The 27,139-nt window shown below is 51.7% G+C and overlaps 1 protein-coding gene across 1 annotated transcript in view; it reads left to right on the top strand.

Annotated features, from left to right (window-relative positions):
* The window catches only part of SMARCA4 (SWI/SNF related, matrix associated, actin dependent regulator of chromatin, subfamily a, member 4), a 68,350-nt gene extending 50,810 nt beyond the window's left edge, over positions 1 to 17,540 (top strand). Inside the window, 6 exon segments of the mRNA XM_032625240.1 lie at positions 1,248 to 1,501; positions 13,269 to 13,374; positions 13,634 to 13,735; positions 14,422 to 14,554; positions 14,757 to 14,899; positions 17,026 to 17,540. Of these exon segments, the coding sequence (XP_032481131.1) occupies positions 1,248 to 1,501; positions 13,269 to 13,374; positions 13,634 to 13,735; positions 14,422 to 14,554; positions 14,757 to 14,899; positions 17,026 to 17,058 (771 nt within the window). The 3' untranslated portion in view covers positions 17,059 to 17,540.
* The last annotated feature ends 9,599 nt before the right edge of the window (positions 17,541 to 27,139 follow it).

Consider the following 27,139-nt stretch of genomic DNA (forward strand, 5'->3'; position numbering starts at 1 on the left):
GTATGATCTCATCTCTATTCTTATTACATCTGCAAAAACCCTATTACCCCATAAGATGACATGGATGGTGGATGCCTCCTTCCACCACCCTGACCCTTCAGATCTGCTTAAGTGCCCACCTCTGGGAAGCTCTCCCAAACCCTGACCAGGACACATCTGCTCCACCATTCTCAGAGCACCTCTTACCCTCCTTCTTGGCACTCGGCACACTTGTCACCATGTTTGTGGGCTGTGTATTACTGTCTCCCCTCCATGAGGGGCTGTGTCCAGTGCCTGGCCCTGTACCTGCACTCAGATGCAGCTGGTAACTGAGATGAATAACCAGTGCATCCGTTTGGGGTCCCAGGCCCCACTCCCGTTTCTGATTCCAAGCCCCCGTAGAAACCTGGCTTCCCATCACTTTGTGTTCACGGCTAAAACATGCAAGTTAGTTATTATCGTTGAGAATTAATACATCGGAACTATTTTAAAGTTAACACTCACGTTCGTGTTCTTCAACCCAGCGGTTTCACTTTCAGGAATCTATCTAAAAGAAAGACAAATGTCAGTTATGACGGTACTTAGAATAGCCCACCCACCCATTCTTGCAAAACTGGAAAGAACCTAAATGCCCAACTACAGAGAAAGTTAAGGCCCATTTTACAAGGAAATACTATTAAATAGGCATTAAAAATTATGTTGCAGAAAAACGAGAGGAAGTATATCCAGGACATAATAAGCAAAAAGATGAGTCGTGATGTGGTATGTGGCTCGATCCCGGGGCTGCCTCGATTTGTGCACATGTGCGTGGGAAGGTGGGACACCCTACAGGTGGAGGGTGGGGACGGCTGTACAGCAGGAGCGTTCCCAGTGCCACTGAACTGCATACTTGACAGTGTTTGAAGCGGCTGACTTTATGTTATGTGTATCTTACCACAGTTTTTTAAAAACATGGAACATGGTCTAGAGCAGAAGTGTTGACGGGGTCACCTCTGGGTGGAGGGTTTACAGGAGCCCACTCTTCAGGCTTTGCACAGTGAGGCTGTGACACTTAAATTTATAACATACGCCATTTATCTGCGAAGAACGGGCTTGGGTGGGCTGGCATCGGGGAGACAGAGCTGGCCCTCACGGCCCCCGTGCCCTCGGAGCCCATCCAGAGCCCCAGCATGTGTCCCGCCCCAGGCAGGCCCCCGGGTTTGCGCCGCGGCCTCTGCTTGTCGACCTCGGTGCTGGCTGTCCTATTTTTACCACTATTGACCCTGAAGGCCATCGAGGAGGGCACGCTGGAGGAGATCGAAGAGGAGGTCCGGCAGAAGAAATCGTCGCGGAAGCGCAAGAGGGACAGCGATGCCGGCCCCTCCACCCCGACCACCAGCACCCGCAGCCGTGACAAGGACGACGAGAGCAAGAAGCAGAAGAAGCGTGGCCGGCCGCCTGCCGAGAAGCTCTCCCCCAACCCGCCCAACCTCACCAAGAAGATGAAGAAGATCGTGGATGCTGTGATCAAGTACAAGGACAGGTAAGCGGGGGGCGGGGCGGGCGGGCGGGGGCCTCTGGGAGGGGCCGGCAAGCCCGCTGCCCGGGCAGTCACTCCGCAAACTCAGGTCGAGTCTCTGTCTCGGAGCCTCTGTCCTCGTGGGACGTGACGTTAACGTCCTGGAAGAGGGGAGACAGGCAGCGTCAGCCGTGGTGAGAGGGCAGGGGAGGCGACGTTCAAGAGGGGCACTGAGGAGGGCAGGTCTGGGGACAAGGGGTCCAGGAGGTGGCCGGCGGGTTCGAGGCCAGTGGCAGGGTGAGTGTGGGAGAAGGGGGTCTGTGCTGTGATGGAGGCCGATCACGTGGCTGGTGGACCGTGGTGAGGAGGCGCCTGTGGCTGGAGCAGAGAGCCAGTGGTTTTCCTTCTGTAGACAGTCCCCCACCCTGCCTGGCTATGGTCTCCCTGGGCCATCACAGGTCAGCCGCTTGTGGAGAAGACATAGTCCAGGCTCCCCCTAGGCACTGGGATCCCTGCCCTCACAGACACGCCAACCACAGGACAATGCATGCTTTCTGCTTTGTAGATCCATTTGTGGATCGTGAGTACTACGTAAGTAAGAAGAAGAAAATAATGGCTCTCCCGCGGCCCTCCTAGGAGACTTGTGCCCTTCCTGCCAGCACAGGGTGGGTCGTGTGGAGCTGCACAGGGCAGCCAGGGGCATCCTTCCGCCCCCCGCAGTGTCTTGTTCCACTTTCTGCTATATGCAGATCGATGAGGCTGTCCCCGTAACGGGAGGGTTTTACGACTTGAATTCATAGTAATGCTCTGCAGTCAGTCACAAGCAAAGTAGGAGAGAATTTTAATCTGTCTGAGGGAATAGTGTCAAGGCATGAGCCCATGGTGTATCATTTGGAGAAACTGTTACCAAGCCTGTGATTTCAGGGGGTGATGATGGTTATAGTACCCAAAAAAGGATACAAATTGCTCTTTAAAAAGAATCCTTTATTATTGGAAGAGAAACAAATGATGAAGCGGAAAAGAGGCATATTTAAGTTCAACTGCTAGGCCTAAAAATATTACATTTTCTGTCAGTGTTTTTTTGGGTTTTTTTAAGTGTATATTGGGGTTTTTAAGATTAATTAATTTTATTTTTGGCTGCACTGGGTCTTCATTGATGCACACAGGCTTCAGTAGTTGTGGCTCGCAGGCTCTAGAGCACAGGCTCAGTAGTTGTGGCACATGGGCTTAGTCGCTCCACGGCATGTGGGATCTTCCCCGACCAGCTCAAACCCGTGTCCCCTGCATTGGCAGGCGGATTCTTAACCATTGCGCCACAAGGGAAGTTCCTTCAGTATTGTATCCTTCAGTGTCAGTATTCAGAACAAAACATTGAACTCATTTTCAAACTTCACCTTTGAGGCCAATTCCACAAAGAAAAAAGTAGACCAACAATTATTTGTAATATGGAATGTGCAAAAATCCAATGAAAATAATAGACCCTGATGTTTTCTTCCTAATAGTATTCTTGCAAGGGAACCTTAACATTGTCAAAATGAAGAAGACCCTTGAAGGTCAGTGGGGAAGGATGGACTTTCCAAAAAGTCATGCTGATCACTGGGATATCCATCCATACGGAGAAGATGAATATTGACCCCTCCTCATGCCATACACATATATTAATTTGAAATGGATTACAGACATAAACGTGATGTAAATCAACTATATTTCAATAAATCGTTTTTTAAAAACCCATAAATGTGAAAGGTACAACATGGGAAAAAATTTTCATGTCCTTAAAGGAGGCATAGACTTCTTCAGTAGGACAGAAACGCCACTGGCCATAAAAGACTCACAAGTTAGACTTCACTCAAATTAAGAACATTTGTTCATCGAAGGACACCCTCATGAAGATGGTGAAAATTGCCACAGACTAGGAAAAGAAAATTCAATTTTAAAATGGGCAAAAGGCATGAACAGACACGTCCCAGAAGAAGATACCCCAGTGACCAATCAACGTGTGAAAAGGTGCTCGGGATCACCACATCGACGTCATAACAAGAAGGAAATGCACAATAAAATGAGCGTGAGGTGCCTCCTCACACACACCGGAAGTGTTAAAATTCCTTTTAGTACCACCAGGGACGTGGAGCAGCAGCACCTCACACCCTGCTCATGGGAGCATGTGGCTCTGGGCAATATCTTCTGAAGCTCGACACACAGATAAAGCTTCTGGCCCAGCCACTCCCGTCCTAGTCCTGAGTGCATACATCCACCAGAAGACATGTACAGGTGCATCCATAGCAGCTTTGATCACGACTCCCCTAAAGGAAACAGCCCAGTGTCCACCCACAGGAGAACACGTCCACAGTGGCCTAGTCGAAGAACAGAATTCTAACAGCCACGAGAACAGACAAACTACCACTCCCTGGGAGAATCTTACACTCTGTTGAGTGAGAGAAGCCAGACACAGAAAAGTACCTATCGTATGCTTCCAGTTATAGGAAGTTAAGCTGACCGACGGTGATGAGCATGGATCAGTGGTTACCTCAAGTTGGAATTGACAGGGACGGGACTCCAGGGAGCCTTCTGGGACGTTGGGATCTTGGTCTGCACATGAAAACCTTCACCAGGCTGTACACCTAAGAAAGGTGCGGACTTCCCTGTAGTAGGTTACACCTCGGTTTAAAAATAGTAGACACTTGAAATCGGCACCCTGCACTCGATAAAGCCTTGGATATTTTCAAACTAAAAGTATGTCAAGTGTCAGTCCACTTCCTTAGTCATCCTATGACTTAGAGAAAAGGCACTGTGCTTAGCTGAAGGTCACGTGACAGAAGAGAAGCTGGCTCCCCTGGCTGCTGCAAACAGCTGTTCTCTCAAGCCCATACAAGATTGGGTGATAAATCGGGCAATGAATTAAAACTAGCTTTTAGGGTTCAGGGACATCTTGTCAAGACTGACCTATGTCAGGACACCAAGATCCTGGTAGGGATTCTGAGATCCAGCCTGATGAGAGCCCTGACGCTGCAGTCACAGAGCTGAGCTCCCAGGTCTGTCAGACCCACGTCGTGGTGCCTCTGGGGAGGGCTTGAAGCATGGCGTATGCTTAACCTCACGTCCTCCTGGAATAATGGCCCCACTGGACGGGGAGTTCGACGTTAGACTGGGGAGAACTGCAAAGGAGTTACAAGTGGGACGGAGAATATGACCATTCCAGGAAGCCTCCTACATGCTGGCTTTGAGAAACGTTTGGTTCTCAATTGGAGCAGGGCCTTCCACTCGCTGGTTTGCTGGTGGCCACACAGGAAGAGATCAAACAAGGCACATAAACTCAGGAAAATAGTTGCATCATCCTGGTTGAAACGTTACTTCATGGAAAATGCTTTCAGAGATGATGTTTGGGTACAAACTTGACCTACTTAATGGACATTTTTGACGTTCTTATCAAAACATAAGAATTTGAAACCATGGGGAAAACTACAATATGGTTCATGCAGCTGTAGGGTTAGGCACGGTCTATAGACCACCCTGTCTTCTGACAACAACTGCAGAGTTCAGGGTCCCCAAGACCACCCTCAGTCTCAATAATTTCCCTACAAGGACTCTCAGCACTCTCTGAAAGCTGGTGTACTCACAGTTACGGTTTATTACAGCGAAAGGACACAGATTAAAACCAGCCGAGGGGAGAGGCGCAGGGAGCAGCGTCCTCCCCGTGGAATCGCCGGCCACAGTGACTTTTCCTGGCAACATTACGAGAAGATGCGCACAGAGCATTGCCAGTCTGGGAAGCCTTGGTGTCTAGCCTTGGACTTTGTCAGTATACCCGGCCGACCTCCCACGTGGCTGCCCAGTCTCCAGTCCCTCTGTGGTTGAACCGATGCTGCTTGACCCGACGCCCCTGCCTGGAATCACACTTAGACTGTGCCAAAGGCCCCCAGCTAAACAAAGGTACCCCACCAGGCAGGACATTCAAGGACAGAGATATGGCCTCCCAGGAGCCAAGGGCAAAGGCCAGACCTTTCTTTGGGCCAGGTTAAATTCTTTATGACACAGCTGTCACGTACCTGGAAGGTTGTGAGGGACTGGCCACCACGCCAAGGAGAACAGGATTGGAACAAAACCAGAGGTAGCTTGACGTGCATTTTCTTGTCTCAGACTTCCGATTGCTCCTTTCCAGAAGAGAAAATGAAACTTTGGATTTAAAAATCCCATTTGCTTGCTAGAACCCTGTGATTAGCTAAACTCTATACTTGAGTTAAATGTGGATCCTGAGGAGAGAACTTATTGTTTACAGCTTGGTTCTTCCTGGACACCAAAGAATGATTACAGGACATCGCCAGCGTTTGGATTCAGAGTGGGGAGCCTGCCTTGCTGAGCAGGGGCCGTGGCGCTGCTCTTCCTGCCCCCAGTGACCGTGGTGGGAGTGGGGTTGCACCTCGAAGCAGTGACTCCAGAGAGGAGCGGCTCAGCCATGCCTCTGCTGCTGAGTCTGAGCAGGGCCGCCCCGCCCCCAATTTGCGCCACTCCAAATGTTGCTACTGAGTGTTAATTTCAAGATCCCTACCCCCCCCATCCCCCGCCCCAGTGGTGTTAAAATACCAGTGCCGTCGTGTTTGATAGAACCTTTGCATGTACATCCTGATCTGCACGCAGGTAATGTCCTGATTTGGAAGCTTTTGCATCTTTCATGTGTGTTCAGATTCAGGGCTGCTAGGCCCACCCCTCCCGAGGCCCCAGTGCACCCTGTGAGCGGCCCTCCCTCGAGTTGTGAGGTCTTGAGCCTTCGCAGCTGCGACCCTCTGCTGGGTGGCCGTGAAAATACATGTCCTTCCGTGGGGTCACGGTGGGAAAACGCTGGAAGAGTCTGCAGTCTAACGCAACTGAGGGCTGGCACAGGCAACCTTGGGGTCCAGCATGGCCTCCGGGAGGAGTGCCACATAAGCAGAGCCTGAGGAAAAGCAGGGGCCCACCAGGGAAGAGGAGGGAAGGAGCATCACAGGCCAGGGGACTGCGCATGCAGGGGCCCGGAGGCCAATCCCGCACGCAGGGCCTCGCAGGGTGCCTTCTCCTTGGTGGTTGGAAATCCCGAAACTGCACGGAGGAACCCTCGGGTTAACAGCCAGAAGTGAAACCAGAATTAAGGAATTAAGCTGGAAGTAGGGATTTTCACTTTAAAATATCTAAGCGCACCAGTAAGTTAGGCTGCAGGGTCAGGTTGGGATTTGTCACAGAGCTGCGTGTGCTGCCGGTGGCTGTCTTCTCCCCTGGTCCTTCGGAGGGATTCAGCAGCTGGTGGCCTAGGCATTTAGGCACCGTCTCCAAGTGCCAGTCAGCAGGTGTGTGCTCCAGGGCGCATCCCATGGCGCCTTTAGGATGGCTTCAGAGAAGTGCATCTTCTGGAAGGCGCCACCTCAGGAGACAGGCTCCAGAGGAGCCGACAGAGCCCCTTCTGTGCCCCGCTGGCTGATGTGTAGAGCTTGAACGTTAACTGCTACAGGGCAGAGTTGTCACTGCTGTAAAGACTGTGCGTTGGACAGTGGAGGCCCATCGGCACCAAGCTTCCTGAATTTGATCATCGAGCCTGGGTCATGGAAGAGAACATCTCTGTTTTTAGGAGATACTCATAAGTTATTTCCAAATGGTTCAGAAAGTTGGTGATGTGTACAGGCCGCCCAGGCTAAGCCTCCCAGGGCTGAGCCCCACTAGGTGGGCCCTCTGGGTCCCCTTCTGTCCTCTTACCAGGAGGCAGCAGCCCTGTAAGGACCATAGGGTTTGAGTGTCACAGAGACCTGGGATCAATGCCAGATCCACTGTGGGTGACGAAGGGCCCCACCACATCCACGGTGGCAGCTTCAGCCAGGCCTGGTGGCCACTGCCCAAATCCCATCAGCACTTGCCCTCTGCCCTTGCAGGAGCCCTGCATCACCTTGATTAGAATCAAAAAGCAGGTGGCTCTTCAGTTGAAAGGTTGTGCTTTGACCGGGGCAGTGTAACAGGCTCCAGGGCAGGTTGTCAGGCAGAAACATCCTCTAGGAGAGGACACCCCGGTTGGCTGCAGGCCCTTCAGAACAGGCCTCTGGGGAGAAGGGAGAGGGTGGAGGGTGGGCGGGTCTGGGAGCCCTTTCCTGAGGGAGCAGGGAGGCTTCAGGCTTCTCCTGCCTCGGCCTTTGGTCGCGTCCCTCTGCCCCCCTCGGAATCCCCTGTGAGACCCTGTGAAGTGCTCAGTGCATTTCAGCAGGCATGTGCTGCTTCTGTACTCAGGAAGCAGTAGAGGAACGTTCGTGAAAATGTCAGTAGAATAGGATAAACAGGTAAGGCAGGAGGTGTAAAATGGAAAATTCCAGACAACCGGGGAAAAAAAAAAGAGGGGGAAAGGATGAGTAAAAAGGTCCAAAGTCAAGGTCAAATAAATGAGAAATTACCAAAACACAGGTAAAATTTAAAAGGAAGCCAGGAGACAGCTAGATAAAAGGATTGAAAGGCAGATAGAGAAGTGTCAAACTTCTGAGGTGAAACTCAGAAACTAAATTTAAAATGTAATTTAACTAAGCTTAAAATTTAGGAGGAGGGAAGAGAGAGTGTCTGCGGGGACTTCCGGGGAGGTGTGGAAGTGGGTCTGTGGGTCCCGGACGGTGGCAGCACGGTTTCCCCACCCGCCGACCCCCAGACACACCGCAGCCCCTTGGTCCCGGCAGTCCAGGGATCCCCAGCACCCGTAGCTCCCAGGGTGGCCATCCTGTAGCCCCTGCCACCTGAGAAGGAGCTTGAGGCCTCTCTGCCTTGGCACCGCTCGGTACTCAGAGCGGATGGTAACATGGGGGCTCCAAACAGGAAGCACGCTCCTCAAGACCGAGGTCACTCAGCCCTGCAGAGTGGCCTTGGGCCTCCCTGCACTCAGATGACCAGCTCCGCCCACCCCTGGCCCCAGCTCCTGGGCTTGCTGTGCCTCTCATTTTCATCTTCTCCCTGGTCCTGAGAAATGTTCTTTGAAGTGCCATGAACGGTGCTAGTCACCCGCATCTAACGTCCCTGAGCAGCTGCCACGGCAGAGCACAGCACTGGCTCTCGCGGCGTTCAGGTCAGCTTGGGGAAGCTGGAACGTACACTTGGAGTAGATGCCACCCCTGAGAGCCAGGCTGGATTATGATCCCGCTTCTGCTGCTTGCTGTGTGACCCTCTTCTCCAGAATGAGGGTTTCACGCCAAGTGGTTTCAAATCCAGCTTGGTGGGGGTGGGGTGGTCAGGTTTTCTTTAAAATGAGATTTGGATTTCATCATTGAACTGTATTAAGAAACATGAGCCCCCAGGTGTGTCATTGGCTTCTGTAAAATAATCAGTTCATTAGAAATTTTGGCTCATGAGATTCTTAATCAGCTTTGTGACCTACAGCCAGTCCAGCCCTCAGCATGTGGACCCTGCAGTAAAGCTTCCCCACCCTCCCTCTTTGTTGGAAGAGTGTGCTAAGACTGCAGGGCCGGCAGCCTACAGAACTTCCTTGTTGGCAGGTTCCTTGATGAATATCATTTCCTTTCACTCGTGCATTAGTCAGGAGTTTTTCTGTACCACACAGCCACAAATCTGACACTGAGATTGATCTTTTAAGGGTGGACGCCTGGCAGGTGGAGGCTCTTAGTAAATATTTGTAAGTGGATCTGCCCCAGACTTCTCACTTTTCTAATTCTCCAGATATCCTTGACTTTGTAATGGGTCAAAAAATTGAACCTGGAAAGTAATTTTGTACTAATACCTCTTTAATGTGTTTCATTGTATCATTTTCAAATTTCATGAATGGTGTACATACACATAATCTGAGATTCTGTTTCAGATAAATGTTCTGCCGCTAAGTCAATTTTTTAAATCCTGACCTCATATCCAGGACCCTTGCTGGCTCAGTCCACTAAGAGTCAAAAGAGAAAATAGTCCCAGGGTGAGAAGATGTTATCAAGAGGTGTCATGGGAAGAGGGTCTGAACTGCACTCTCAGAAGGAGAGTGGGGCTGAGGGACTGGGGAGGAGGCAACTAGGATCTGTCTTGAGTACTATCTTCAGTTGATTGCTTCTGCCTGCCTGAGGCTATCAGGGCTCAAGAGATAGTGCTCTGATCCGTTTGCAATGTCTGCCCTGGTCAAAGGGTGAGGAATGGAAGGCATCAAGCAGTGTGTTATCATCTCCAATACATTCTTTCTGTTATTTTCAGGATTCATACCAGGGGTCAACAAACCAAATTTGCAAACTAGCAAAAATATAGATATGGCCCACGACTTGTATGTGTATAGTCTGTAAATTAAGAATTTTTTTTTAGATGAGTTTCAGAGAATCAAAAGAAGAATGCTATTTCATGATGTGAAATTATATGAAAATCAGATTTTGTTTCTTATAAATGAGGGATACAGCCAAACTCTGTTGGCCTACATGTTCTCTGTGGCCACTTTGGTGCAACGATGGCAGAGTTGAGTAGTTGTAACAGAGGTGGTATGGCCCACAAAGCCTATAACTTTTTTTTTTTTTTTTTGCGGTATGCGGGCCTCTCACTGTTGTGGCCTCTCCCGTTGTGGAGCACAGGCTCCGGACGCGCAGGCTCAGCAGCCGCTGTTCACGGGCCTCGCCGCTCCGCGGCATGTGGGATCTTCTTGGACCGGGGCATGAACCCGTGTCCCCTGCATCGGCAGGCGGACTCTCAACCACTGCGCCACCAGGGAAGCCCAGCCTATAACATTTATACTCGCTGTTCATAGACGAAGTTTGCTGACCCTTGATTTAGAACAGTACATGGGGGGAATTCCCTGGCGGTCCAGTGATTAGGGCTCCACGCTCTCACTGCCGAGGGCCCGGGTTCGATCCCTCGTTGGGGAACTAAGATCCTGCAAACCACGCAGTGCGGCCCCCCCCCAAAAAAGGGACGACAACAACAACAAAAAGATTCTAGAACAGTATATGGGAAAGGATGAGAGAGACCCCTGACTTAGCCTAGGGCACCTGTGCTCAGGTCCTGCCTGCCACCAATTTTCTGTGTCTGGGCCAGCTCTCATAACCTCTCTGGTTCCTCCATCTGTTTGAATGAGATATCGACGGATGACCTCTTAGATGCTGAGAGTCTGTGGTTCTGTCCTGTTCGGGGGTTTGGGTCTGTTTTTTTGTTTGCTTTGTTTGTTTTGCTTTTTGTCTCGTCTGATTCATTGTTTCTCCTTCACATGTTATCTTTTTGTTTCAAGGACACATCAAAGGATGTGTCCATTTAGACTTTGGGGCTCTATGTATCAGGAACTCAGGTGTAAGCCCCGCAAGCAGAACAGGGGATCCTTTGGCTTGGAGGCCATGGAGGAGTTAGTGAAGTCTATCCTTCAGGACCCAGAGCCACCTGCCACCTCTCCCCTTACCCCTGTGGTGAAACACAGCTCTGGGCACCGTCCTCAAGGCCTCACACACCAAGAAAAAAGACCTCTGCTTCCCCAGCTCCTGGTAAAAAGGCCCAGGGAAGGGCTCTTATTGGCTGGCTGTGTCCCAGGCTCTTGCCTGGACCAGTCACTGAGACCAGACAGCTGAGGAGCTGTGCTTGGTCGCACCATAGTCTTGGGGGGAGAGGTGGGGACTCAGTGACGGGCAGCCCCACCAGAACCCTGAGTTGGTGTGAGGGAGGGCACATTCCCATAGGGAGGAGACCGTCTGGGCAGGTTAAATAATAAGGGTCCCAACCAGGGCTCTTCGGGCTCCAAGGAGAAGGGCTTAGAAAACTAGTTAAGGCCTCCCCCACCGCATGGTCACAAAGAAATGACCTCTGGGCTAGATGTGGGAGGAATTGGAGCTCCAGGCAAGGCCCTACTCACTCTGAGCCCCTCTGTGTCTCGTGTCCCGATGTGATGGGGACAGGACAGTGAACGAGGTAGAAGAAAATCCCTGCTGTGGGAACTGACATCTAGAGGCTGGAAAATAACGTCACTGTCACATGTAACAGCAGCCACCACTGCTAGTGTTACCAAAAACCAGGTGACAGGCCAGGCTGGAGGCATTAGGGCCATGGTGGGTGCTTCCTTTCTTTGTGTCTGAATTGGGGTCACAGGGCCGATCCTGACAGCAGCAGGATTCTCTCAGGCTCCTTCATTCGCGTGCCCACCGCTGCCAGGCGGCCGGACGCAGAACAGCGCCAGAGATGGAGTTCCAACAATTCTGCCTGACAGAAACTTCTTCAGAGCAAGTCTCACAAGGCAGGAGGCATGTCTCACCGACAGTGGTGAGCGGGGAGGCCAGGTGCTGGAGGTCGGAGGGGCTCACGGGAGCAAGCACTGAAGGTTTGTGCCTTTACGTGTCATCTCAGTCATCCGTGTTATTACAAGGTGTCGGGAAGATGACATTTATGTGGAGGTGAGGGTGGGAGCCGGGGTTCCCTGGGGGAGCAGCCGCTTCGGTGATTCTGAGGCGACTGAGCAGGTGGAGAGGGGCGCTGACATCAGAGGTCATGGGCAGCCCATCCTGGAGAGCCAAGCAGCCCCGAGGAGTGGGGCGCCGGTGAGCGAGCCTGGAAGGCCGCACCAGCCCCTGGTCGCGGTGGGGCGGGGGGTGCTCTCCAGGGGACTTCTAAGGATTAAAAATGACTTCTCAGCACTTTGGCAACGAAAATCTTATGGCAGTGGCTTTTCAAGAGGTCTTCAGCGTCAGAGAGGGCGGTTTTCAAAGTCCCCCTTGACCCTGGCGCCCTGCCCCTCCCTCACACACGACCAGTTCCAGGCCCTCTGCCCTCAGCACGTGGCGCCAGACAACAGTTCTCGGCCCAGGTGGGCCTTTTATTCAAGGACGCGATTTCCCCAGAGGTTTGTGAGGGTTTTGCTCTGGAATTTCCCTCTATATCATGGCGCTGGAGTCCCGCTTCCTGAGCTCCCTGAAGGGCCACGCACACCCCGAGTCCAGGCCACCTGTGTGGATGCCACGGGTGAGCACGGAGCCCATGGCCCTAGCACCACATACAAGCCTGTTTGTGGGCTGCAGCGTTAATTTAGCAGGTCTAAAACTGGCGTTGCCAGGAGACAGGGTCGCCACGCTGGAGGCTGAAGGGAGGCTGAGGGTGGATGTCTCTCTGTTCGCCCCCTCCTCGTCCAGGCTCTGGGAGGATGTTGCCTCGGAGCTCCTGGCCCCAGCATAGCCGGGTGCGGGTGTGACACAGCCTGGCGGCCCAGTGCTTGGGTTCCTCATCTCATGGCCACTCACGGCGCATCTTTCCTCTGCTCCCTTGTGCAAAGCGAGCACCTTCTCGTTGGAAAAGACTAGAAAACAGTTTTTGTCATCCATTAGCATCTTGCTGGGGGGCATCTTTCCTTGGGTTTTGGCCAGAGTCTCTGAAGTTCGCCGCTGGTAAGCGCCGCCTGTGAGAGGTGCACAGTGTGCTTGGGAAACTGGCCTCTGAAGATGCGGGCACTTGATGCTCCCAACGTGAGCAAACTGGTTTTTGCGTCGTAAATAAATAATCGGGGCTCTTCTCCCGCTTTCAAGTGCCAAGGCTTTCGCTGCATGTGGCTCTTGATGCTGCTTCCTCCAGGGCTGGGGTGGGGGAGGGGAGGTGGGAGGAAGTTGGGTGAGTTCGGATCCTCGGTTCAAATGCATCAGGGGCCTCTCTGCATGGCTGCCCCTCAGGAATGTTCCAGAACTCACAAGACAGCACAGGTACAGGAAATAATTCCCGAGTCAGCTTTGAATTTCTCACCGGCTCTGTCCTCAAGCAGTGGGGGAGTGGCCTGGTGGGGGGGGCGCCAGGCAGGGGGCGAGGGCTCCCCGGCAGGCAGGGCCTGTGAGTGACGCCGCCGTGTCCCTCCTTGCAGTAGTAGTGGACGTCAGCTCAGCGAGGTGTTCATCCAGCTGCCGTCCCGCAAGGAGCTGCCTGAGTACTACGAGCTCATCCGCAAGCCTGTGGACTTCAAGAAGATAAAGGTAACCCCGTGTCGAGTGTGCGGGGAGAAGGACGTGCCACGTCGGCGTTTGGGGGATTCCGAGCCTGGGCCTCGGGCCCCCTCAGGCAGGGAGCCAGGCGTTGGACGTAGGGGTCCTGAGGATGTGACGGGCGCCCCCCGCACCCACAGCTGGGCCTCCAAGTCTGCACAGAGCCTGGGGGTTCAGCCGTGACCTCGTCAGGCAGAGGGATGCCGGGTGCGAGGGGGTCCAGAGGTAAGGCCGCTTCTCCCGCCCACAGGAGCGCATCCGCAGCCACAAGTACCGCAGCCTCAACGACCTAGAGAAGGACGTGATGCTGCTGTGCCAGAACGCGCAGACCTTCAACCTGGAGGGCTCCCTGGTGAGCAGCCCCCAGCCCCGGGTGACACGCCCCTCAACCCCCCCCGCCCCCCGCCCGTGAATTGACTGGTTTTAAAAAAGATTCCCTCCAACTTGGACTATTTTACTCATTACAGAAGCAATGTGTGTGTATTACTGAAAAAATAGCAGAAAATAAAAACAAACTAAAAAGAGGAAGTAGACTCGGTGCCATCCATCCATGGTGACCCTGGGAACAGTCTGCGTACATCTCGGAATCTGTTTTGAATTCCCTCGGGGACTCTCTTGAAAGGAATCCTGTGCTGTGTCCCATCCTGGGATGAAATTCATGTACACACACAGCCTTACTAGCCTAGCAGTTTCCCTAAGTGTCGGGATGGGTGCCTCTCGGAAAAGAGGTCTGATAGTCATATATTTGGGGGAGATGCTGGCTTCAGCGAGGGGCACGCGTTTCTAATGTTACGGCAGACCCCCTCAGAGCCTTTAAAAACACGCTCGGTGTAATTCTTCAAAGGGAGGGAGGAACGTGTGGTTATTTCTGAACGAACACACCGGACCTTTTGTCTGGGGCCCCTTCATCGACCCGGTGCTCTCTGGGGCACCAGCTGGGAAAGGATTATTGAGCTGTCCTTCTGCCAGGACTGGGGCCCAGCGGGCGGGGAGCTCCCCAGCAGGCCCCGCACCTGAGCCCCGTGTGTTTCCACCCAGATCTACGAAGACTCCATCGTCCTCCAGTCGGTCTTCACCAGCGTTCGGCAGAAAATCGAGAAGGAGGAAGACAGTGAAGGGGAGGAGAGTGAGGAGGAAGAGGAGGGCGAGGAGGAAGGCTCCGAGTCGGAGTGTGAGTCTGGGCGGGGCGGGGGCGGGGTGGGGGGGGCCGCGTTGGGGCGGGGCTGCAGCCCATCCCCGGGGTGGGGGGAGGCGGGGTGGGGTCACACCCACCTGAGGGGACCCGAATCCCGCACGGCTCCCAGACGCCCCTGGCTCCGAGGTGCCATGCTCTCCCGAGCTCACATCTTCTTTCCTCCTGGTGCCCACCCCAGCTCGCTCGGTCAAAGTGAAGATCAAGCTGGGCCGGAAGGAGAAGGCCCAGGACCGGCTCAAGGGTGGCCGGCGGCGGCCGAGCCGTGGCTCCCGGGCCAAGCCGGTGGTGAGCGACGACGACAGTGAAGAGGAGCAGGACGAGGTAAAGCCCGCGGGGCCCGGGCAGGCGGGTCGCTGCACGCCTGTGCCGTGCCACGTGCTGGCCCCTGGTCCAAGGCCAACAGCCCCGCTCCCCAGATGCGGAGACCGAGGCTCAGCCTTATATGGCCTGGGACTCAAGTCCAAGTCCACGTGGCCCTACCAGCAGTGCTCTTGGAGCTGGTGGGCTTCAGGCAGGGCATCCCAGCCTGTTCCTGCTGCAGCAGCCTGCAGAGCTGCCAACCCAGGGCACCAGGGCTGCTGAGCTCGGGCCGGCAGTGTTGGGACGGGAGGTGGTGAGATCGGAGGTGCCGCCAGCGGGTCCCCATCCCCACAGCACAGGGCCCTCCAGCCGCCAGGACTGCCGTGGTGTCCTCACTGCACGGGGCACACGCCCTGCACCCCAGGTCTCTGCTTGTGGCTCTGTTCCGGCCTGTCTAGAAGGATTTCTAAACAATGGTAGTGGGTTAAGAAAAAGCAAGCAAAAAACAAAAGGCCCCATAATCCACAGTCATCAAAACATTGTGCAGCAGACCCTGTGAACGGGGCTGTGAGCGGTGCCTCGGTGATGGTCCCCCTGGCACAGGCTGCAGTCCCTCGCACACCAGGGAAGAGCCACAGGAGCTTCAAGCCTGGACACTTTGATGGGCGTGGGGGCACGAGCAGACCCACTGGCTGGGTTTAAATAAGCTTTGCCCTCTGGCTCTAGCCCGGATGCCAGGCCCTTCCCTGCTGTAGGGCCTGGGCATTTCACTTCACTTCTGAGCCTGTCTCCACTTCTACAAAGCACGGAGGTCAAGTCAATTACACGGGGCCTGTGGCTCCCCGAACAGCCTGACAAGCACCATTTTGTTGTTGTTAGTCTTTTTTTCTTTTTTTTAAATATTTATTTATTTGGTTGCACCAGGTCTTAGTTGCAGCACGCAGCCTCCTTAGTTGTGACATGCGAACTCTTGGTTGCAGCATGCATGTGGGATCTAGTTCCCTGACCAGGGATGGAACCCGGGCCCCCCCGCACTGCAAATGAGGAGTCTTAACCACTGGACCACCAGGAAGGTCCCTCGTTAGTTTTCTTGTATAGCTGTTTGCAATAGCAGCAAAACCACGTGCCTTTGGACTTCCCTGGTGGTGCAGTGGTGAAGAATCCGCCTGCCAATGCAGGGGACACGGGTTCGAGCCGTGGTCCGGGAAGATCCCACATGCCGCGGAGCAACTAAGCCCATGAGTCACAAGTGCTGAGCCTGCGCTCTAGAGCCCACGAGCCACAACTACTGAAGCCCGCGTGCCTAGAGCCTGTGCTCTGCCACAAGAGAAGCCACTGCGATGAGAAGCCCCTGCTCACTGTGACCAGAGGAAGCCCGCGCGCAGCAATGAAGACCCAACACAGCCAATAATTAATTAATTAGGAAAAAAAAACCCAGGTGCCTCAGAATAAATCTGACCATAGACATCCATGGTCTTATGGGGACGTTAATGACATTGTGAACACGGGAGTGGTGGCCCTTGTTTCTGGAGAGGAGGATCTGAGCTGTAAAGCTCCCCATCTGCCCATCTGGATCCAGCGGGGCTTCTGTGGCCCTTGCCAAGCTGTTTAAAATGTTTATACAGAAGAGCAGAGATTTTACGTGGTCAGAAATCGCCAAGGTGGTTTTAAAGCCACAGGTCAGGGGAATTCCCTGTCGGTCCGATGGTGAAGACTTGGCGCTGTAACTGCTGTGGGCCCGGGTTCCATCCCTGGTCAGAGAACTAAGATCCCGCAAGCTGCGTGGCATGCCCACAAAAATAAAAATAAAGCCGCAAGTCAGGGGCACAGGGACAGGCAGACAGCAGTGGGACAGAGCAGGGAAGGCCCAGCAAGCCTCCCACGTCCCGAGGAAGAGTCGATGTGGACGCAGGGGACAGTCTGTGGGAGAACGGTGACGTCACGGTGTGGCCATGGCAGCAGGGGATGAGGGCAAAGGCCAGTCTGCACCCAGCCTCGCGGAGCCAGTGCTGCCCGCTCCCTGCAGGGCAGAGCGGTTCTGCTGCCTGCATTGGTGATTGAGTACATCTAAAGCTGAGGTCGGCGCCAGTCGGGGTGCTCCTGAGGGCGGGGCTGACTCACGCTTTCTCCTCCTGTCCCCCCTCCAGGACCGCTCAGGAAGTGGCAGCGAGGAAGACTGAGTCCCGACATTCCAGAGTCTCAACCCCGAGCCGCTCGTTCCAGATCTGAGATGGTGTAGCCCTTAGCAGTAACGGGTAGCAGCAGATGTAGTTTCAGACTTGGGATAAACTGTATAAACAAAAATCTTCCATATTTATACAGCAGAGAAGATGTAGGACTGTTTGTGTCTGGCCCTGTCCTGGCATCAGTAGCGTTGGTAACAGCATTAACTGTTTAAAATGAGAAAAAAAAAAAAAAAGAATTATGAATTGGGGAACATGCGACACCTGTTTTTCTTTTCCTTCCCTGGCAGTACTGTTTTGGCCGCAGTTTGGAATCACTGTAGTTTAAGCTGTGGATGCATGTGTGTAGCCGTCCACTCCTCGTACTGTATTTTATTGGACAGGTCAGACTCGCCAGGGCCAGGGGTCCATAGGCCCGGTGGGGGTATGTCAGTGTCACTGGATGTCAAACAGTAATAAATTAAACCTACAAAAGTCTTGCCTTCTGGTGGACTCATTCCCGGCTCCTGGGGTGGTGGTGAATGTCCGCTGCCACCCCAAGCGCTGCGAGGCCCTGGGGCTCCGTGTGGGGCCTCACCATATCCGGGGCCCTGTCCTCCCATCACCAGATCCCAGGGGTCCCATTTCACAGGGGAAGACACTGAAGCCCACGCAAAGGCAAACACCTTGCCCAGGCCTCACACCATCTGACTGCAAGCCTGGGCTCTCTGGCTCCCTTAGCACTGCCATTCTCCATCATGTGTTCAAGCCTGCCCTGTCATGCAGGGAGCAAACAGCTCAGTCCCTTCCCCTCTGCAGCTAAGGTGGGGTCAGGGAGACAGTCACATAAACAGGCAGATGCAGGACTTCCCTGGTGGCACAGTGGTTAAGAATCCACCTGCCATAGGGAGGGGATATGGGGATATATGTATACGTATAGCTGATTCACTTTGTTATACAGCAGAAACTAACACAACAATGTAAAGCAATTATACTCCAATAAAGATGTTAAAAAAAAAAAAAAGACACTTAAAGAAAAAAAGAAAAAATCCACCTGCCAATGCCAGGGACACGGGTTTGAGCCCTGGTCCGGGAAGATCCCACATGCCGTGGAGCAGCTAAGCCCATGCGCCACAGCTACTGAGCCTGTGCTCTAGAGCCTGCAAGCCAAAACTACTGAGCCTGCGTGCTGCAACTACTGAAGCCCGCGCGCCTAGAGCCCGTGCTCCGCAACAAGAGAAGCCACCGCAATGAGAAGCCTGTGCACCACAACGAAGAGTAGCCCCCGCTCGCCGCAACTAGAGAAAGCCCGCGTGCGGCAACAAAGACCCAAAGCAGCCATAAATAAATAAATTTTATTTCGGAAAAAAACGGCATGTGCCACACAGCAGTCAGAGCCGTGACACAGGAATCCCAGGGCATTGTGGGAGCCCAGGTGATCAGGGAGAGCTCCCAAGTCCAGAACTTACTTTGGGTTCTATAGTTTTTGTCTCTTCATTAAGATCTTGTATTTGCGAGTCATTATCATCATATTTGCCTTTAATTCTTCAAACACTGTTCACTTTAATTCTTTGAACATTTTTTTTTCTTTTTCTTTTTCTTTTTCTTTTTCTTTTTCTTTTTTTTTTTTTTTTTTTTTGCGGTATGCGGGCCTCTCACTGTTGTGGGCTCTCCCGTTGCGGAGCACAGGCTCCAGACGCGCAGGCTCAGCGGCCATGGCTCACGGGCCCAGCCGCTCCGCGGCATGTGGGATCCTCCCGGACCGGGTCATGAACCCGTGTCCCCTGCACCGGCAGACGGACTCTCAACCACTGCGCCACCAGGGAAGCCCTTGAACATATTTTTATTGACTGCTGTGAAATCCAGCATCTGGACCCCTGGAGAGAACATTTCTAGTGACTGCTTTTTTCCTCGGGGTGGGTCACACTTTGCTCTTTCTTTGCATGTCTTGCTTTTTTTTTTTTTTTTCAAAAATGGACTTTTTTTTTGGCCTTGCTGCCTGGCCTGTGGGACCACAGCTCCCCAACCAGGGATCAAACCCACGCCCTCGGCAGTAAAAGCAGAGTCCTAACCACTGGACGGCCAGGGAATTCACTCAAAAATGGACATTTTAAAATAATAGATTTTAGCAGCTCTGAATTCCAACCCCCCCCCCCCACAGGGCATTGTCCTGGTGGCTTTTTTTTTTTTTTTTTTTTACGGTATGCGGGCCTCTCACTTGTGGCGTCTCCCGTTGCGGAGCACAGGCTCCGGACGCGCAGGCTCAGCGGCCACGGCTCACAGGCCCAGCCGCTCCACGGCATGTGGGATCTTCCCAGACCAGGGCACGAACCCCTATCCCCTGCATCGGCAGGCGGACTCTCAACCACTGCGCCACCAGGGAAGCCCCTGGTGGCATTTTTGTTTTGTTTGTTTTAGTTATTGCTGAGCTGACTCTGTAGGGTCTCTCTCCCCCACTGTGTGCAGCTGTTTATGTCTCTGCTCAATGTTTGAAAGTTATTGTTTTTCATTATCTTTAAGCTGACTCCCTCTCGGAGTCACCCCTGGGTCGGCCTAGCTTCGGGGTCAGCCAGTGATGGCACAGAGGTTGTGCTCAAACCCCTGAGTCAGTGAGGCCCTGTGCCAGGGGCCCGTGCTCAGGCAGTTTGCAAGCCAGACCTGCCTTTGCTTCCTGCCGTCCCTCTTGCATCTTCCCAACACGTGCACACGGCCTCCTGCTGAGCAGCTTGCTTGGATTTGTGGGTTGACGGGGCTCCCTCATTGTCAGGACCTCCCGATTGAATGCTGACTGGTTTACCCATCTGCAGCCAGCATCTTAACCTCAGCTAGTTAGGAGGCCTTGGCCTTCCCCATTCATTCCACCCTGAGATCCCTGCTGTTTCCAATTTGCCCAGTGGCCTGAGGTGTTACTTGGCTCCTAGTCAAGCCAGCCTCCTCCAGCAGTGATATTCATGGCTTGTCCAGTCCAATAGGAGCTGGGAGGCCAAAAAAAACCATTACCTCCCACTGCTCTTACCTTGCCATTCAGTAATTATTTTTGAGTAAATTCTTCTTAATTTGTCAGATGCCTTTGATTAATATCCAGAATCCTGAAATGGTTGTTTTTGACAACTCTGTCTCCTTTTAAGATTGCTTTTATGGAGTGGATTTGCCAAGCTACTCATGTCATTTTGAAAGTCCACATTTGTGTGTGTGAATGGCTTTGACTTCATTTTAACAAATCTGAATTTATTTTAATGTTTACAGAAAAGCAGCTCACCTTGATTTCACGGTATTTAGACTGAGGCCAATTTAAAAATGTGTCCCTTGAGGGGGCAAAAAGTATATGTGAAATTTGAGTAGGAGAAAAGTGTTTGTCTGACATAGTTTGTTGGTGAATAGATGGCAGCAAAATCCAAAATAATATTTGCCATGAGTTCATACCTCTCTCATGTCAAAGTCTGGAGTTGGTGCCTCAGTGTTGGAGAACAGCTCCTTCTCTGTCTCGTTGCTTTAGTACTTGCCACCCCTATGTCCAGCATCACCTCATGGCCCAAGATGGGTGCCGGTGCTCCATCTATCCATTCCACATTCCAGCCATCAACAAGGAGGCAAGGGGAGGGAGATCCTCTCTGGAAACTGACACTTCACTCTCTCTTAAGTGCTCGTTGGCTACAACATAGTCAAGTGGCCACACCTAGCTGCACAGGAAGCTGAGAAATGCAGCCTATTTTCTGGTGCCTATGTGCCCAGCTAAAGTTGTGGGCACACTACTCGCTCACTGCATACTTCGAGGTGGTTAGCCCCAGTTTTCAGATGAGAAAACTGAGGCACAGGGAAGGGAAACATTTGCCCAAGCCTGCACAGCCAGTCCTAGAACCAGTGGTTGTCAAGCCCCACTTGCCTTCCTCCCACATTGGGTGGTCGTGGGTTTGAATCCTGGCCCTGCCACGTCCAGGCTATGTGACTTTGGGCAGTTCTCTGCACCCCTCTGAGCCCACTAGGAGATGAGAAGCCAAACGATGCTCACGGAGGTTTCTTATTTCTTTCTTTGGGCATTTCTGTTTTTTCTACGGTGACAATGAAAAGAGAAATAATTGAAGAAAACAAATGAAGGGCATCAACAAGAGGAGCTAGTTGAGCTGAACACCCACACATGCAAAGCCAAGTGTGATGGTGACCCAGGAACACGTGGGCTGTGCTGGGGGTGAGAGGTCATCCCCCTGGCCTGGCTCTCCCACGTTGACCTTGGCCTGAGGTCCTGGAACCAGCCTGGCCCTCATGTGCACACTGGCCAGGAACCACAGACCTCTACCAGCCTGAACTCCTGTCGCTCCTGGTGACAGCTGCTAACTGCCTACCCACCACCCCCCACTGGCCTTTGCTCTCAGCATCCATCTATCTGGACAGTCCTTTCCCCTCTATCTCGGCCCGGCTGGCCAGTGCCTTCCTCCCCCATTTATTTATCCCAACAACCCTGAGGGGTGTGGACTTCACTCCCATTTCACAGATGACACAAGTGAAGTTCAGAGAGGTTGAGACACTTGCCCAAGGCCACACAGATTTGGGCCCAGGTTTGTGGGGCACAGGAGTGAGTCCTCGGGGGCTGGGACCTGCTCCAAATCTGGAGGAAAGGCCCTGGGTCTGGGAGGGTGAAATGGCCCCTGGAAAGGGTGCTGCGTTGAGTAATGTAGCCAGGTCTGTGTCCTCAGGGAGTCAGGGAAGGCCCCAGCAAGACTTGGGTGAGCAGGTCCCTTTGGCTGGAATACCAGATGGTCAGGGCGTGATGGGAGCCCCTGGGGTGCCCTGACACAGCTAGGACTGGGAGGGCGGCAGTCAGAAGAGTATGGAGCATCACATGTGACAGATGGCCACAACAGTATCTCCCACCCCATATGCACTTCTAGAACCTTGCAACTCCCCCACCAAGACATGGAATCTAATTCTCCTTCCCTTGACTGTGGCTTGGGACTCTTGGTAAGCAGTAGAGTGCAATAGAAGTGACAATGTGACCACTAAGAGTGGGTCATACAAAGCACCTCAGTTTGTTGGAACACTCCCTGTTAAAGCCATCAGCTCTCATGGAACAGCCCAAATGCCTAGAAGCCACCATGTTGTGAGGAAGCCCGAAGAAGCCCATGCCGAGAGACCACCAAGACCACAGGAGGAGAAAGAGACGGCTGGCCAAACCCCATCTGTGTGCACCTGCCCAGCTGAGCCCTTCCCACCTTCCCGACACAAAGTAAGAGAGAGAACAAACTGTTGTTTTAAGCCACTAAGCTGTGGGGTGATTTCTTACACAGTGATAGCAACTGGAACATCCTAAAACAATTTTTCAAATGACATGGGTCTAATTAAGCTAACACGGAAAGATCTTTAGAGCAATGTTAAGGCTAGGAAAGCAAGCTACACAAATGTCCAGCAAGATGCCTTTTTTAAAATTAATTAATTTATTATTTTTGGCTGCGTTGGGTCTTCATTGCTGCGCGTGGGCTTTCTCTAGTTGTGGCGAGCGGGGGCTACTCTTTATTGTGGTGTGCGGTGGCTTCATTGTGGTGGCTTCTCTTGTTGCTGAGCATGGGCTCTAGGCACGCGGGCTCAGTAGTTGTGGCTCACGGGCTCTAGAGAGTAGGCTCAGTAGTTGTGGTGCACGGGTTTAGTTGCTCCAGGGCATGTGGGATCTTCCCAGACCAGGGCTTGAACCTGTGTCCCCTGCATTGGCAGGTGGATTCTTAACCACTGCGCCCCCAGGGAAGTCCCAAGATGCCTTTTTTTTAGCACACACAGGGTCTCAGATATTTGCTTTGGACCATGTCTCTGCCACATAAACATTCAGAGAAAGTCCTGTCAGGATATACCCCCAAACACACTATATCCTGAACAGCTGTTACCCCTGGAAGCAGGGGACAAGAGGATGGAGTTGGGAGCTTCTCCAAGCTAGTGAGGTTCTGGACACAAGTCCATTTTACGACCCATTTCTTGATTCCTCACCAATGTTTAATTCAACAGAATAGTTGGTTTCTAGTTTATGTCATGGTCTCAGAGATTTCTGTTTCAATGAGGCCATTTGTATTTTCCAGAGCATTCATACTGACAAGGTGCCCAAAGCCCAACTCATCGTGTTCCTCCCACACCTGATTCCGCTTCTGTGTCCCCACCTCTTAGGTGGCTCCGGTGGCCCCAAGAAATCTAACTCAGCTCTCATCCCTTTCCCTCAGCCTCCTACATCCAGTCCGTCCCCCAGCTCAACCATTCTCCTTTCTAAGTATCTTCAATCCACCCACCTCTTCTCCATCCTTGGCCCCTACCTGGTCCACCACCGCTGCCATCGCTGGTCTGGACCAGTGTGGTCTGCACCTCCCTGGTTCCCCAGCTCCCACCCTCACTCCCCACCAGTCTTTTCTTCCACATGGCCAGAGACTTCTAAATTCTTCCAAATCCTTGAGCGCACATGGGGCCCTGATCATCTGAGCCTGGCAACTCTCCAGCCATATCTTCCTAAACCTCAGCCACACTGAAATTTCACACCACACACTTACAGGTGTTTGCACATGCAGGTCCCTCTTCCCAAAATGCCTCCCTTGGCAAATCTCCTTCCCCTGAGCCTCGTCTCAAATGTCATTTTCCTGCCCCTTCTCACCTTTCGTTGACAATCTGTAGGAGGAAGCATGTAGGCACCCTCTAAAAGAAGCCCTCATTGTCATTTTGATTTGCATTTCTCTGATAATTAGTGATGTTGAACGTCTTTTCAGGCCCTTATTGGCCATTGTTATATCTTCTTTGGAAAGGTGTATTTAAGTCCTTTGCTTGTTTTTTAATTGGGCTGTTTGTTTTGCTGTCGTTGAGGTGTAGGGGTTCTTTATATGTTCTGAATATTAATCTCACCAGATATAGGATGTGCAAATATTTCCTCCCATTCTATGGGTTGCCTTTTCACTTTGTTGATAGTGTCCTTTGATGCACTTTAGTTTTTAATTTTGATGAAGTCCACCTTATTTGTTTTTTCCTTTATTCTGTATGCTTTTATTGTCACAGCCAAGAACTCACTGGCAAATTCAATGTCATGAAGTTTTACCCCAATGTTTTCTTCTAAAAGTTTTATAATTTTAGCTCTTACTTTTAAGTCTTTGATCCAGTTTGAGTTAATTTTTGTATATGGTGAAAGTTAGTATGCAAAATAGTAAGCATCATTATTTTGCATGTGGTTATAGTTTTTCCAACACCGTTTGTTGAAAAGACTGTCCTTTCTCCACTGAACGGTCTTGGCACCCTTGTCAAAAATAATTTGGCCAGGGCTTTCCTGGTGGCGCAGTGGTTAAGAATCCACCTGCCAATGCAGGGGACACGGGTTCGAGCCCTGGTCCGGGAAGACCCCACAAGCTGCAGAGCAACTAAGCCTGTGCGCCACAACTACTGAGCCTGCACTCTAGAGCCTGTGAGCCACAACTACTGAAGCCTGTGCACCTAGAGCCCGTGCTCCACAACAAGAGAAGCCCGCACGCAGCAACGAAGACCCAACGCGGCCAAAAATAAGTAAATAAAATAAATAAATTTATAAAAAATAAAACTTTTACTTTTTCTGTACTTCTTCCTTTCCTTTTTTTTAGATGTTGGGGGTAGGAGTTTATTAATTAATTAATTAATTTTCTGTGTTGGGTCTTCATTTCTGTGCGAGAGGTTTCTCTAGTTGTGGCAAGTGAGGGCCACTCTTCAACGCGGCGCGCGGGCCTCTCACTATCGCGGCCTCTCTTGTTGCAGAGAACAGGCTCCAGACATGCAGGCTCGGTAGTTGTGGCTCATGGGCCTAGTTGCTCCGCGGCATGTGGGATCCCCCCAGACCAGGGCTCGAACCTGTGTCCCCTGCATTAGCAGGCAGATTCTCAACCACTGGGCCACCAGGGAAGCCCTACTTCTTCCTTTCTTTTTTTTTTTTTTTTTTTTTTATGCGTTACGCGGGCCTCTCACTGTTGTGGCCTCTCCGGTTGCGGAGGACAGGCTCCGGACGCGCAGGCTCAGCGGCCATGGCTCACGGGCCCAGCCGCTCCGCGGCATGTGGGATCCTCCCAGACCGGGGCACGAACCCGTGTCCCCTGCATCGGCAGGCGGACTCTCAACCACTGCGCCACCAGGGAAGCCCCTTCCTTTCTTATTTGGACGCCTTTTATTTTCTTTTAATTGCCTAATTACACTAGCTAGAACTTCCAATACTATGTTGAATAAAAGGGTTGAAAGCAAGCATCATTTTCTTGTTCCTGATCTTAAGAAAAAGTCTTTTTACATTTTCCTAACCAGAGAAATGTTTCACCAATTCAAGCTAAATGAAAATATACTTTTTCTCTAGAAGGCTTCCACATCTCATACCAGAAGTAGCCTCTGCACTCTCCATCTGGCACTGCATGGGCTCATGTTTATATACACATCCTGCCGTGTTCTCTCTCCCGGAGTCCTTGAGGATGAGGTGGTGTCTTCCTCAATTTTGAATCTCCCCAACTACAGACTTGGGGCTTTCTCCATGTTCTCAATACAGGTTTGCCCACAAGTCTGGTGTTCTGCTTGAAAGGAAGGACTGGCAGCCCAGAACAAATTTGAGTTCTGAATTATCAAAATCCCAACAATAGTGGAATTCAGAAGCAGGGCATCTCTAATGTTGTTGTAGCTATGCCAGCAATGATATCTCTTGGACTTCCCTGGCAGTCCAGTGGTTAAGACTCTGCGCTTCCACTGCGGGAGTGGCAGGTTCGATCCCTGGTCAGGGAACTAAGATCCCACAAGCCACGTAGTGTGGAAAAAAAGAAACACCTCTAATTTTCATTTATTTATTTAACCCTTACTACCACAGGGCGCTGGATATATAAACCATTGTCTCTGCCCTCACATGGCTTATAGACGTTTTTGTGGAGATAACTGATGGCTACCGAGTCAAGGCAAGTCTCTAATTGTACCTACTGGAAGGCACCAAGGCACCTGCAGTTACTCACCCTCTGTCTGCTGACTTCTGGGTCAAAGGCCAGACGACAGCTACGAAGGCTCACCTTGGTCAAAAGCAGACCCCTTTGTTCAGAGACCTATTCTGGTCTGAGTCTCCTGGTGAATTCGAGAGGTGTAAAATAAGACAAAGAAGGCTGTCCGTTAATTAGAATGAGGAAAATGCCTGCCCTGGATTTGAATGACTTTGCAAGTCTAGGAATTTTCAGATGAAGTGGATTCCATGGAAGGATTGTTTTCAAGTTCCTATGAGAAAGAAAGTGATAAATGGAATATTTATAAATGGAATGGAATATTTGTAAATGGAATATTTCCTGTCATATCAATAGACAAAGGGTGTCACAGTCATCAATGACTGCAGCCCTCCAATGTGACCCGGTGAGCCCTAAGAAAACTCAGGGCTGAAAAGAATACCTGCCAGCTAGCAGCCAACAGACTGCAACCACTCTGGAGATGGTGAGCCCTGAGGAAATTCAGGATGTGAAAATACAGGATACTGGCCCCAGATAGCTGAGGTGCATATCAAAGGAATGAGTCCAGTGAGCCCGGACTTTTACATCTTCCCATACAGAGAAAAGCGCTAAATTCCTTAACTTGAGATATCTGGTTTTCTTTAATTAACAATAATCTTTTTATGTTCAGACTACCTGTCCTTTGTTACAAAACTTCTATATAACCTGGCTCCCCCCCTCACCTCCTCGGAGCAGTTTCTCAGAGCTATCTGAAATGCTGTCTCCCGGGCTGCAGTCCTCATTTTGCCCCAAATAAAACTTAACTTGCAGCTCTTGTGCATTTTTTTTCAAGTCAACAAAAGTGTTCCCTAAAGAAAAGAGAGAGGGGGGAAAAAAAAAAGAGATGTAGTTGCAAAGACAGCCAAACAAAACAGGGAACCCATACACTGTCTATTATGTGCCAAGCAAGCATGGCTCCAATCACGTTTATTTATTTAGACAGTTTTTAAAATTTATTTATTTATGGCTGCGTTGGGTCTTCATTACTTGGCATGGGCTTTCTCTTTCTGTGAGCATGGGCTCACAACAGAAACTGAGCCAGTGAGGTCTTGCAATTTTTCTGAAGGGAAATCACACCTAGGGCTCCTGACTTTAAAAGATAAATAAATAAATAAAAAAGGAGC

This window comes from Phocoena sinus, chromosome 3 (genome assembly GCF_008692025.1).
Source record: "Phocoena sinus isolate mPhoSin1 chromosome 3, mPhoSin1.pri, whole genome shotgun sequence".
Taxonomy (NCBI): domain Eukaryota; kingdom Metazoa; phylum Chordata; class Mammalia; order Artiodactyla; family Phocoenidae; genus Phocoena; species Phocoena sinus.